The sequence below is a fragment of the Idiotropiscis lumnitzeri genome, chromosome 17 (genome assembly GCF_059441095.1).
Source record: "Idiotropiscis lumnitzeri isolate Australia: NSW breed Sydney's pygmy pipehorse chromosome 17, RoL_Ilum_1.0, whole genome shotgun sequence".
Classification (NCBI taxonomy): domain Eukaryota; kingdom Metazoa; phylum Chordata; class Actinopteri; order Syngnathiformes; family Syngnathidae; genus Idiotropiscis; species Idiotropiscis lumnitzeri.
In genome coordinates this window covers 10,132,176-10,145,450 of record NC_142407.1, presented here as the reverse complement: position 1 = coordinate 10,145,450, position 13,275 = coordinate 10,132,176, and the positions used below count along the sequence as shown (strand labels likewise).

General features: G+C 43.4%; 1 protein-coding gene across 5 annotated transcripts in view; it reads right to left on the bottom strand.

The window, feature by feature from the left end:
- The window catches only part of nsd1b (nuclear receptor binding SET domain protein 1b), a 28,838-nt gene extending 15,794 nt beyond the window's left edge, over positions 1–13,044 (bottom strand). For 4 of the 5 annotated variants that reach the window (XR_015839552.1, XR_015839553.1, XM_088278857.1 and 1 more), the window contains exons 1-5: positions 12,899–13,044; positions 9,466–10,304; positions 8,131–8,272; positions 7,878–8,053; positions 211–7,789 (exon numbers count right to left, since the gene is read on the bottom strand). Coding sequence is in view for 3 of the 5 variants with exons in the window: in XM_088278857.1 (XP_088134983.1) it covers positions 211–7,789; positions 7,878–8,053; positions 8,131–8,272; positions 9,466–10,287 (8,719 nt within the window). In the remaining 2 variants the exon portion in view is untranslated. The remainder of the gene's footprint in view (positions 1–210; positions 7,790–7,877; positions 8,054–8,130; positions 8,273–9,465; positions 10,305–12,898) is intronic. The other variant, XM_088278859.1, reaches the window with a different exon arrangement.
- Positions 13,045–13,275: the final 231 nt, after the last annotated feature.

Here is a 13,275-nt window from a genome sequence, read left to right as displayed (position 1 = left end):
GAGCATTTTAAAGTAAAAATGGGATTATGATAGGGATGTATACTTGTTTTCTCAAGACTTTTAAAAAATGTATTATTGATTACAATGGTATCCTCAAAATCTCGATCTAGTCAGAAGATATAACTCAGGAGAAGAGGACAGCTGTTGTGAAGGTGTTGTATAATGCAGGATTACTTCAAACCAAATTTTATCTACATGGTCCTTCCTTACCAGATGAATCATCATTGCCTTCTCTGGTGTCGCAGGCCAGGCTGGTCTTGGCTTCGGTGCAGTTGGAGACAAAGCCATTCATCTGTTGAAAGTCTGCGCCCCACCTCGACAATCCTTCATTGCTCCCGGGCTGGCCCTCCCAGTGGCAGGCCTGCACATCCAACAGGGACCGGACCTTCGCCGAATAATCCAGTACAGAGGAAAAGTCAATTCCTAGCAAAGACCCCACGCCTGGGTAACCAGGCCCAGACCCGGTAGTACGACTTGGCACTTTGCGGTCAGCTTTACTCTTCATCCAAGTCGAGCTGCTGCTTCTCTTGAAAGGCCCCTTGGACATGTGACTTCTACTTGTGTCCCTGTATGGGCTAAAATCGGAAACATCATTCACAATGTCTTGTTCTAGGCCTGGGAGTGCAGCCATTCCAGGCATCACTAAGGGCTCTTCCTTGACATGGGCACTTGGTGGTCCAATCTCAAGTTCTAAGGGGGCCCCGTCGCGCTCTCGAGTGTCGTGCATGTCTTTCATCATCATCAGAAAAGTACTAAACTTGTAGTTCATGTCTGGTTTGAAGACAAGGGCTTTGCCGTTAACCTCGTCAGTCAAGGATTGGAAGGACACCTCTTTGACATTTTTCAAATCATTCATAAAAGAAAATGGTGATGGATGTGAAGACAAAGCAGTGCTTTGGCCCACCTTTGTCTTAACAATAGAAGTGAGTGGTATGAAGTCCATTGGTGGTGTTGAAGATACCGAAAGGACATCTTCTTCACTCTTGACTTCAGTGCAATCTTGAAAAAGCAAAGGAGGGGTATTACAACTGGAAACACTGTCCTGATCAGAATAACAAATTCCACTATATTGAGACTCGACTGGTTTTATTTTAGCACAAAGGTCCAAATTGCTTTCAGGAAACCAAGTGGAGTTTTTAGAATGGTGCTCGAGATTGGCCAGGTTTTTGCTACGATGCAAGAGTTCTTTCTGAGCAGCGTTCTTTTTGGCTTTTCTGTGCTTCAGCTTTTGGAGCACCTTCATAGTTTTGAGGGCTCTTGTCATCAGTCGATTGCTGGCTGGAAGATGTGCAGGCGGATCTGGTGGTAGAACTTCGGGCAATTTATCAGGAATGTGCTTTGATTTAAGGGTATTGGTCATGGGGGATGACGGCTCTTGGGTCACCTGACAATTGCCAGATACCGAATTTCTATCATATTGAGAGGGTACGGGGATTGTGGTGTGCACCAAGCTTGAGGCACAATTCTCATGTTGCAGTGAACTTTGTGATAGATTGCAGGAAATGGTTGTACCTTTGGAGGTAACAGTCTTCCACTTTGCTTCAGTCTCTGCCATCTGGGCTTCTGAAAAGCCAGCATCATTCCTGGACACACTTTTGTCTATTCTATTTCTGGAAAAACTTGAGTCCTCTGTGTTTTTAAATCCACTTCTGTCTTCAGGAACAGTTTTGGCATCAGTATATTTGGTTCCACTTTTGTCTTCACAATTTCTAGAAACGCTCTTCTCTTCCTTTTTTCTGAAAACACGTTTGTCTTCACCAATTCTGGAGACAATTTTGTTCCCGCTATTTCTAAACACAATTTTGTCTTCACAATTTCCAGGCACACTTTTGTCTTCAATAATTCTGGATACACTTTTGTCTTCAGAATTTCTAGGCACACTTTTGTTTCCACTAATTCTGGATACACTTTTGTTTTCAGAATTTCTAGATACACCGTTGTCTTTACTGTTTTCAGACACATTTTTTCTGAAAACAAGTTTGTGTCCACCATCTAGGGGAAAACTTTTCTCCTCGCGATTTTCGCACACTATTTTGTCCTCATTTTTCCTGAAATCATGTTTCTCTTCCATAAGTCGATAAACCACTTTGTGTTCACTATTTCTAGACACAGTTTTGTCCCCATTTTTTCTCAAAGTATTTTTGTCTTCACTAACTCTGGAAACAATTTTTTCTTCACGATATCTGAACGCACCTCTCTCTTCATGTTTTCTGGAAACGCTTTTGCCCTCACTATGTTTAGAATCACTTCGGCCTTCATCATTTCTGGACACACTTTTGTGTTCAGTATATCTGGATATGCTTTTGTCTTCACAATTTCCAGAGACACTTGTGTCTTTGGTATTGCCCGAAACAGTTTTGATATCTGTATTTCCAGAAACACTATTGTCTTCACGAATTGTCTCTACACCATTTTTAGAGATACTTGCTGCTCTGTCCTTCAAGTTTGACTTAGAGGAGTGAGCAACTGTCAGTGATTCATCACTGTTTGGACTTCCAGTGGGGTCGTTGTGACCAATAGTAATTTTAGACTTCAAGTAATTCTGAACATTTATGTCTTCGCGCATCAACTTAACAACTGGCAGTTTACACATAGCAATCAAAGTTTTTTGAAGGTCTGTTGAAAGATCATTTACATTGAACTTGGCATTACTTTCTCTATCTTCTGTCTGGTAAAAACTACGTAGTGCAACCCTTTTACTGGCCCTCAATTTACAATGATCACTTTGACGGATGCGCTTTAGACTGGCCCTCTTGTTGAACCTTTTAACACGAGTACTACTTTGAGGAGAAGACCGTTTAGAATTAGGGATAATTTGCCGATCCTTTAAATAACCACACTTTTCAGAGGACCTGTGAGAATCCACAGACACTTGTGATGATCCACGAAGGTAGGAGGAATCCTTGTACTGCAGTTTTTGTGAAGCTACAAAAGGGTCAGAAGTATCCAATGACTTCTGCTTGTGCGTCGCTCTTCGGAGCTCAGACGAATCCACTGACTTCTGCTTATGTGATGCTACTTGAGGGTCAGAAGAATTGACTGACTTCAGTTTGTGTGACAAAACTCTAGGATCAGAAGAATACTTTGACTCCTTCTTTTGTGATGATTCTTTGGGGGCAGAGAAATTCTTGAACTCCAGCTTTGATAGTCGGAAGTCAGAACAATCCATTGACTTCTGTTTATGTGACAATCTTTGATGCTCACACGAATCCACTGACTTCTGCTTATGTGATGTTCTACGAGGGTCTGAAGAATCACTGGTATGGACTGACTTCAGCTTTTCTGACGAAACTCGAGGGTCAGAAATATTCTTGGATTCCTGCTTTTGTGACAATCCTCGATGGTCAGAAGAACCCCTGGATTCCATTTTTTTTGACAGTCCACGGGAGTCACAAGAATTTGGCTTTTGTGATGATCCTTGATCAGGAAAAACCCTGGGCAACTGCATCTGTCTAGACCCGCGAGAGTCAGAAGAATCCGACGACTTCAGCTGTTCAGACAAAACCCGAGGGTCAGATAACAACTTGGACTCTTGCTTTTGTGATGAACCTTGAGATTCTGAAGAATCAATTAACATCAGCTTTTGTGACGAAACGCGAGGGTCAGAAAAATACTTGGATTCCTGCTTTTGTGATAATCCTCGATGGTCAGAAAAACGCCTGGACTCATGTTTTTTTGACAGTCCACGCGAGTCACAAGAATCCATGGAATTTGTTTTTTGTGATGATCCTTGATCGGGCGAATCCCTGGGTACCTGCATCTGTGATGACTCGCGCGGGCCAAAAGAATTCACCGACTTTAAGTTTTCTGGTGAAACGCGAGGGCCAGAAGACATCCTAGACTCTTGGCTTTGTGATGATCCTTGAGGTTCTGAAGAATCCATTAACTTCAGCTTTTGTGACGAAACCCGAGGGTCAAAAGACATCCTGGACTCCTGCCTTTGTGGTGATCCTTGAGGTTCGGAAGAATCCATTTTCTGCTTTTTTGACGACCCCCGAGGAGCAGGAGAACCCACTGACTGCTGCTTTTCTGAAGAAACTCGGGGTCTAGAAGACATCCTAGACTCTTGCCTGTGTGATGATCCTTGAGGACCAGAAGAATCCATTAAATTCAGATTGTGTGACGAAACTCGAGAGTCACAAGAATTCCTGGACTCCTGCTTTTCCGACAATTCTCGATGGTCAAACGAACCCATGGACTTGTGTTCTTTTGACAGACCACGGGACTCACAAGAATCCACGGAATTTCTCTTTTGTGAAGATCTTTGATGGTCAGGCGAATCCTTGGATTTCTGCTTTTGTGACAACCACAGAGGATCAGAGGAATCCACTGACTGTTGCTTTTCTGAAGAAACCCGAGGGGCAGAAGACATGACAGACTCTTGCCTTCGAGATGATCCTCGGGGTTCAGAAGAATCCATTAACTTCAGCTTTTGTGACGAAACCTGAGGATCAGAAGAATCCACTGATTGCTGCTTTTCTGAAGAAACCCAGGGGCCAGAAGACATTCTAGACTCTTGCCTTTGTGGTGATCCTTGAGGTTCAGAAGAATCCATTAACTTCAGCTTTTGTGGCGGAACTCGAGAGTCAGAAGAATTCTTGGACTCCGGCTTTTCTGACAATTTTCGATGGTTAGAAGAACCCGTGGAATCATGTTTTTTTGACAGACCACGGGAGTCACAAGAATCCATGGAATTCATCTTTTGTGACGATCCTCGATTGTCAGGCAAATCCTTGGACTTCTGCTTTTGTGACGACCCCCGAGGATCAGAAGAATCCACTGACTGCTGCTTTTCTGAAGAAACCCAGGGGCCAGAAGACATTCTAGACTCTTGTCTTTGTGGTGATCCTTGAGGGTCAGAAGAATCCATTAACTTCAGCTTTTGTGGCGGAACTCGAGAGTCAGAAGAATTCTTGGACTCCGGCTTTTCTGACAATTTTCGATGGTTAGAAGAACCCGTGGACTCATGTTTTTTTGACAGACCACGGGAGTCACAAGAATCCATGGAATTCATCTTTTGTGACGATCCTCGATTGTCAGGCAAATCCTTGGACTTCTGCTTTTGTGACGACCCCCGAGGAGCAGAAGAATCCACTGACTGTTGCTTTTGTGACGAAACTCGAGGGCCAGAAGAATCACTGGATTTCTGGCTTTGGGGTGATCCTTGAGGTTCAGAAGAATTTATTGATTTCAGCTTCAGCTTTTGTGATGAAACTTGATGGTCAGAAGAATACTTTGAGTCCTGTTTTTGTGACGATTCCCGACGAGCAGAAGAACCCCGGGACTCCTGCTTTTTTGACAGTCCACGGGATTCACAATAATCCACAGAATTTGGCTTTTGTGACGATCCTCGATAATCAGGAGAATCCCTGGACTTCTGCTTGTGTGACAACCCCCGATGGTGAGAAGAATCCTCTGACTTATGTGACAATCTTTGGGCATCTAAAGAATCGACTAACTTCTGCTTTTGTGATGATTCTTGGGATTGAGAAGAATTATCTGACTTCTGCTTTTGTGATGACCTTCGGGGATCTGAAGTATCAAGGGACGCCTGCTTTTGTGACGATTCTTGAGAGTAAGAAGAATCCACCGATTTCTTGAGGGACAAACCTACGGGGTTAGGAGAATTAAATGATTTATCCTTTTCCAATGATCCTTGTCGATCAGAAAAATCACAGAACTCTTGTTTATATGGGCCAGAAGAATCCATTGACTTCCACTTTTGTGACACAAATTGGGGATTAGAAGAATCCCTGCACTCTTTTTTTAGTGACAATCCTTGTAGACCAAAACAATCCACTGACTTCTGCTTTTGGGACAATGGTTGATGGTTAGAAGAATTAACAGATTTTTGTTTTTTTGATGATCCTTGGCTATCAGAACAATCCCTGGACTCCTGCTTTTGTGACAATGTTTGGTGTATAAAAGAATCTCTTGACTGCTTTTTTGACAATTGTGGGTCAAAATAATCAACTGAGTTTTGCTCTTGGGATGACCCTTGGGGGTCAGAAGAATCCCTGGACTCCTGCTTTTTTGACAGTCCTTGACGGTCAGAAGAATCCACAAACATCTGTTGTTGCGATGTTAATCGAAGGTCAGACCAATCCATACACTCAATTGTTTGTGATGACCTTTGAAGGTTCAAAGAATTTGTGGATAATGTTCCAGGATTAGAAGAATTTTGTGGCAAACTTTGAGGGTATGAAGAATCTGCTGACCTCTGCTTTTGTGATGATCTTGGAAGGTCAGAACAATCCATGGACTCGCACTTTGGTGAGAATTGAGGGTCAGAAGAAATAACAAATTGCTTTTTTGACAATTGATCCGAAACATCCATAAACTTCTGCTTTAGAGTTGCGCTTTGAGAGGCAGAATAATCCAAGTACTTCTGCTGGTGTGTGAATATTTGAGGGTCAGAAGAATCCAATGACTCATTTTGTGATAGTGCTTCAGGACTAAAACAATCCACATACTTCTGTTTCTTAGACGATCCTCCAAGTTCCAAAGAATCCACTGACTCCTGCTTTTGGGACAATCCTTGAAGGTCAGAAGAAGCCACAAATTTCAGATTTTTTGGTGATCCATGAGGGTCACAGAAATTAATGGATTTATGCTTTTGCGTTGATCCTCCAGGATCAGAAGAATCCAATGATTTATATTTTTGGGACAATCCCCGGTAGTGTGATGAAACCACTGACTTAGTCTTTTGAGAAGACGCTCGAGGGTCTGAATCATTCATAGACTCTTGGTTTTGTGATAGACCTCGTGGGTAAGCGGGATCCACAGCTTTCTGCATTTGTGACAATTCTAGAGGAACAGAAGATAACACTGACTCTTGTTTTTGTGGCAAAACTAGAGAGTCAGAAAAATCCTTGAGCTCCTGCTTTCTTATCAATCCTTGAGAGTCAAAAGGCCCCACAGACTGCTGATTTTCTGAAGATCCATAAGGTTCAGAAAAGACCACTGACTCTTGCATTTGTGACAATCCAAGTGGGTCTGAAGAATCGATTGACTGCTGCCGCTGTGACAGCAGCTCAGCAGTGCTTTCCAAAGGGTTGTTAGTTACAGTGTTTTTAGAGTGCAACTGCCATGACTGTTCAGACACAAGCTTTGTTTCGGGATTTACCAATCCATCCTGGTTACCTTGCCCACCTAAGGCTGTGGAATCACCTTGAGCGATCATGTTTTTATTAACAGCAGAGGACTTTTTCTTACTGATGACATTGGTGAAAAGTGTACGATCTGACCGTTCTGGAGTGGCAGTTTTAGGTCGCCTGTCCTTACCGGATTTACTAAACCACAGACCGCTTTGCATCTCTGGTTGTTTTTTTTCCTCCTTGGTGACATTAGCAGGTGACTGAGTCAACATAGTTTGACGTTCAAGTGCCTTAGGACACAAAATCTTAGGGACCGAGTCAAGGTCTGAATAAGGGCACTCTACATTCTTATCTGATTGGTTGATGCTATTATGCCTTTTCTTTTTAGACTGCTTATTTGAGGAGTTAACATATTCCCTCTTGTCAGACGACTTCTTTAAAGTGCCTTTCATATTTTCTACAGGGGATGATATCTGGGAAGATATTGATCCACTGATTGTGTGTGATTTCTCCGGAATATTAGAGGAAGCAGGGGAAGAAGGAGAAAAAGCTGAACAGGGTGTGGTCAGAATCGGGGAATTGTCTTGAAAAGTATTGTCTATGTTTAAAGAGTCAATGTTGGGTCTTTGCTGGAGAATAGTTTCGGCTTCAGCCACACTGAATTTCCAAGATGCCTCATACCGTTTAGCGATCTGTGGAAACACAAAGTCATTGAAAAGCCAGATCAACGTTTGATTATTGCATGCATCAATTACAGTAATACATAATGAAGGTAATTACTGTGTATTTGTGGTTCTGCCCCCTTTGCTTCCCCTTACGATGCATTTGCGCAAGCTGCTCGAACTGAAAGCCTCCGTGAAAAATATGAGTTGATTTATCCTCCACCCAGGCTTGCTCCTCTGGATCCCCAAAAGTCCTGATGTGGTAGAGTCGACAGGGTCGCCGATCGCTGGGCTCTAAGGATGGTCACAATCATCGGTTAGCAACAAAACAACAGAACACTTGCCTACAGTCAACAATGTTACTAGCCCACCTTTAACCCTGTGATAGACTCCCTGCGCAGGGTCAACAATCACCTCGCATGGCCACCACGGCCGTCGGTTGAACTTCGCCCAAATGACCTCACCCTCTAGGAACTTGACGGGTGGTACAGAGCTTCGTTTCAAGTCACTCTGCTGTTGACAATGGATGTAAAAAAACAGCCAAGAAACATTTAGACGTTTAGCACTAACTGGACACGGGATTACTAACATCTAGATCCTCAGCATCAACAGACACCTAGAATGTGTTTTCTTTTCTTTTTTTTTCCCCCAATGGAGCCATCTAGCCAGTGCACGCCTCTAAACTGTATCTACTACAACACTCTGTGTAACTAAAAAGAGCAACAAGTTAAATCCACTGGTAAGGAAAAGGACCATGCTAAAATTATAAGTGCCATGACTTGCTGTGAGGCGACAATGATCATAATTAATGTTTCTGTCATGTTCATTGAGAGATAAAGCATAGTTAGCAGCAACAAACGACGACGTAGTGACCATGGTTCTCACCATAAGCAAAGCCTAAAATTATGTCGTACATTACAATAACAAATATAAAGTTCCTAGCGGGATGAAGAAAGAACTATGGCACATTTACAAAGGATCCGTGACTTACAACAGTTTGGATATACGCCGCATTGAGGCTACGGACAGCGCACAAGGATGTGTGCAGCAGTGTCACAAGAAGCCAGGCTCAGTTAGCGCCATACTTTGAGCTTTTTATTGAAATTCGGGTATTTTAAGAAAAATATTTACTCTGATTTTATTTTATTTTATTTTTGAGTCTGCCAGTCGAGCCACTCTAGTTTGTACAAAATGCTGCCGCTCATCTCTTAACTGGATTTCATAGGAGGGCGCACGTAACTCAAATTCTGTCTTCCCTTTAATGGCTTAATGTTCACTTTAGAGTTAATTTTAAGATTCTTTCATTTGTTTTTAAATCTTTAAATGGTTTCACCTTACCTTTTGGGCTCATTTGACCCCACACAACTGCCTGATGACATTATTGGAGATGCCGAGGTCTAAACGGAAGCTCAGATTCAGCATGTAATTCATTGTTTTTGGGTTTAATTGTATTTACTGTCTTTATGTTATCAATTTATTGTAACCATCTTTGTTTTTCTAGGGCCGATTTTTAAGTCATGTAGAAGAATTTGTAAGCAGTTAGGGTTGTATTTTAAGTTCTCCATAAATAAAGTGGAGTTGAGGAATTCATTTCCGACTGCTTTAATGTAAAGTAGTGATAAACGGTGTTCCAACTTAAATAAACATTCAGGTTATGCTGTAGGAACGTAGCTGATGTAAAAAATTGAAATTGGGATAACACTTGCCATCAAATGCCTGGAGGGGCTATCACCAAAAAGGAAGAGATCTGTGTCGCTCTCCCATTCGTCATCGGAAACGTCCCAGTACCTTCGTCGAAAGCCAGACGACTGGGACCGGGTGATGACTTTTGCTGATGAAACATTTGTATCCTTGAATTCCAATTGCAAATCCACAGTGGTAGACCGAAGCTCTTTCTCTGAGGTCTTGCGTTTCTCCTGCGAGTCTGTGACGGCAACATACGTTTCCTCCTGCTGCTCTTTGTCACAGTCGTTCTCCTCATCCTCGAACAAAGAGGATTCAAAGTGAAGGAGACCATTTGCAAAGGGGCTGTTGCTATCGAGAGAGAAGGCTGGGCTGGGCGGGCAGGAGAAACAACCGTCAGTCTTCCTCTCTGACACGCTAGGACTGCTACAGCTGGCGGCGGGCTCCACTTTCGAGCTGCCACTTCGGACCTCGGCTTGTTTTGCAAAACTGGCGTCGTAGTAATCCCTGTCGCCACCGTCGACCCAGGAGTCCGGCTCAGACTCTTTTTGATCGGACCCCCACTCCCAGCTCTTGCCTGGCCGGGCAGGCAGAACCAAGTCTGGCTGGCTCACCATGGTGGTGAGATGCTGCAGCCTCCTCAGGGGGCTGTAGGTGGATGAGGGGGGTGAAGGGTCCCTCTGCGCAAAGCCGTAGATGGATGCGTGCTGCAGGGAAGAGGCGGTGGCGGACATGTTTGGGCCGGGATCTTTATTGTGTTTGGACCGGGGGTAGCGGGAGAGGTCACAGGCATGGGATATCGGGCGGCTGGACTCCCGGCTTGGGCCTGCATGTAGCCCACTCATGCTGGCATGCTTCCTCCCTGGAACAGGAACAATGTCATTAGCATATAATTATAATTAAAATAATTATAAAGTTCTCTCATCCCCCCCTAAAACCTGGCTACACCCCTATATATATAATACATACTTTTCATAGTTATGCAGATAAAGGGCCTGTTTGTTGCAGTAAACCAATAGAAAACCTAGATGTTAAGACAAGTGAGGGAACCCCCGCACATATGCAGTTGGGCAATCAGGGTTTTTTTTTTTTGGGGGGGGGACCTATCCTCACTTATTCACTGAGGGTGAGGGTTAATTTTCAGTAGTTGTTTTTTATTAAATATTGCTTTGATGTCATCTGGGGCGGCACGGTGGGCGAATGGTTAGCACGATGGCCTCACATTGAGAGACAGCATCGGGCGTGGGTTCGATCCCGGCTCCGGCCATCCTGTGTGGAGTTTGCATGTTCTCCCCGTGCTTGCGTGGGTTTCCTCCGGGTACTCCGGTTTCCTCCCACATTCTAAAAACATGCATGGCAGGCCGATTGAACACTCTAAATTGCCCCTAGGTATGAGTGTGAGCGCGGATGGTTGTTCGTCTCTGTGTGCCCTGCAATTGGCTGGCAACCAGTTCAGGGTGTCCCCCGCCTACTGCCCGAAGATAGCTGAGATAGGCTCCAGCACCCCCGCGACCCTAGTGAGGAGAAGCGGTACACAAGATGGATGGATGGATGTCATCTGATGGCATCTTGGGACAAAGGAATTGTGTTGAAGTGAGGGCAGAAGGCCATAACTACATCTAATTTGGAAAAAAAGTGCTCTTTCGCCATCATTTGGCATCTACAGGCCATCACAAACCTTTTTGGGTGAGTGTGAATTATTTTTACTTTTCATGGAAGAGCTCAGTCTCTACTTCCTGCAAATGGGGAACACTATTTGATCCATTTCATAAAACTCGTTTGGATCTTGAGCTGATAATGGTGGTGCAGCAAACGCCTGCGCTTAGTACAATTTAAAAATACAATGGTGGTTTAGCATATTAACTGTACATATTCAAACTATACAATACAAAAAATAATCACATTTCAGATGGCAAATGTGGCTCTTGAGCTGAAAACTGTGGTACATGCCTGCATGGAGTTTGCAAAAGATAGAAAAACATTGGTTTGGAAATTTACAAATTAAAAACATTTTACATGAATGATTTCAACTACTTCTACGGTTTGCCATGATTTGGGCCGTGCATGGCAAAAAAAGAAAAAAAAAAAAGTTAAAAAAAAAAAGAAAACCCGTCTAAATTAAATTTTAGGTTAAAGTTGTAGTGCCAGAGATTAAATGTGTAATGGGAGTATGGGATAATAACTGGAATTTTAAAGATAAAAAATATTTATTATAGTAATATTCCCGTTTTAACTAAAAACAAAAAACAAACAAAAAAAACTACAAACGCACCTCTATGCAACTGCCAGTCGGTTCATCTTGTTATTCTAAGTGGGGAGCCAGAAGTGTTGAAAGAGTGTGCTGGGATAAAAAAAACTACAATACCTTCCCGTCTGGTAAAAATTAGGAGTATTCAATACCACTTTTTTTCCCAGACAGATACCAGTACTGGTATTCACTGAGTCTGTACCCATATAGAATACCAATAACCAAAGCAATTTTGATGTATAAAATGTCATTTAACACCAATGGCAAACAATGTGAACATTTTTTTTCTTTCTAATGCAGATTATGATTCGCACATAGAACAAGCTGCTGCAGAGGAGGACTAACTCAATGTCCAATTTTTGTTTGCCTTAAGTATCGGTGGCTGGCATCGGTGGCATTCACAAGAAACCAATATCCTGATACCTGGTATCAGTATTTTCCCAACCCGAGTAAAAATCTAAAAAGATAAAATGTCTGTTTGATACATTTACATGAAAACAATTTACACGATGGTCACCTTATAGGGGGTGCGTCAAGGGTGTTGAAAGGGGGTGCATGTCTTGAAAAAAAAACATGTGAAAAATATACCACACATTTTAAATTACTAATTTGAGCAGAAAACTGGTATATGTGCAACATTGGAATGCTGATTGTGAATAATAACTATAATATCCCACAACTACTGCTAATCAGACGTTCTCTTTCTTAGTGATGCACAGCTTGAGAAGCCCTGCCGTCAGGTCAATGTTTCAAGAGAATCCATCATTGTGTGTCAAATGACAACAGGACTGGGTGATATGGAAGACATCTTTTTATGGCTGGTGCAACCATTCCGGGATGAGGCATCCATTTAATGAAGATCGTGTCATACATGCGTTTGTGTAGTGTGTGTACGTGTGTAAGCGCACGCTGCATGAGAACACACACTAACAGAGGCATTAAAATGGCCTTCGTCGTGCATGTGCGCGCGACACTGCGTGTACAAATGCGCGTTTGACACCGTGTGTTGTGTAGTGTGTGTGATGTCAAAATAGAACAAATCATGCAACAGAGGACGACACTAATAACACGCGGGAGCGCGCACGCACACACTGATAAGGTAAGCGTGTGTCTGTGTGCACGCGCATCAGTATGGTTTGAGAGGCACGTTTAAAAAAAAAAAACACGCAAATCGCGCCCGAACGCGGCATTCGTGACGAAATTCTTACCATTCCCATGTCGAGCAGCTTACACGCGAGCCCCGCCGCCTCCATTGTGCCCCCCAAATGAGGCAATTCCCGGATTTTTGACAGCGGATGAGAGCGACAGGAGAGTCTCGGCGGCGGCACTACTAGGCCCGGATCCCGAGGAGCACTCACCCCCACCCCTCCTCCGCCTCTTCTTCCACACCACCCTCCTCCCTCCCTCCCTCCCCCTCCTCTTCTTCTTCTTCCTCCTCCACCAACACCTCCCCTCTAATATAGGCTCCCTGCAAGACTAACTTACCCCCACCCTCTTCTTTGTACACAACTTTATCCTCTGAACGTGAATTTTATCTACCATAAACGCCCATTTCCTGCCTTCGAAATGCCCCTTCCCACATGTG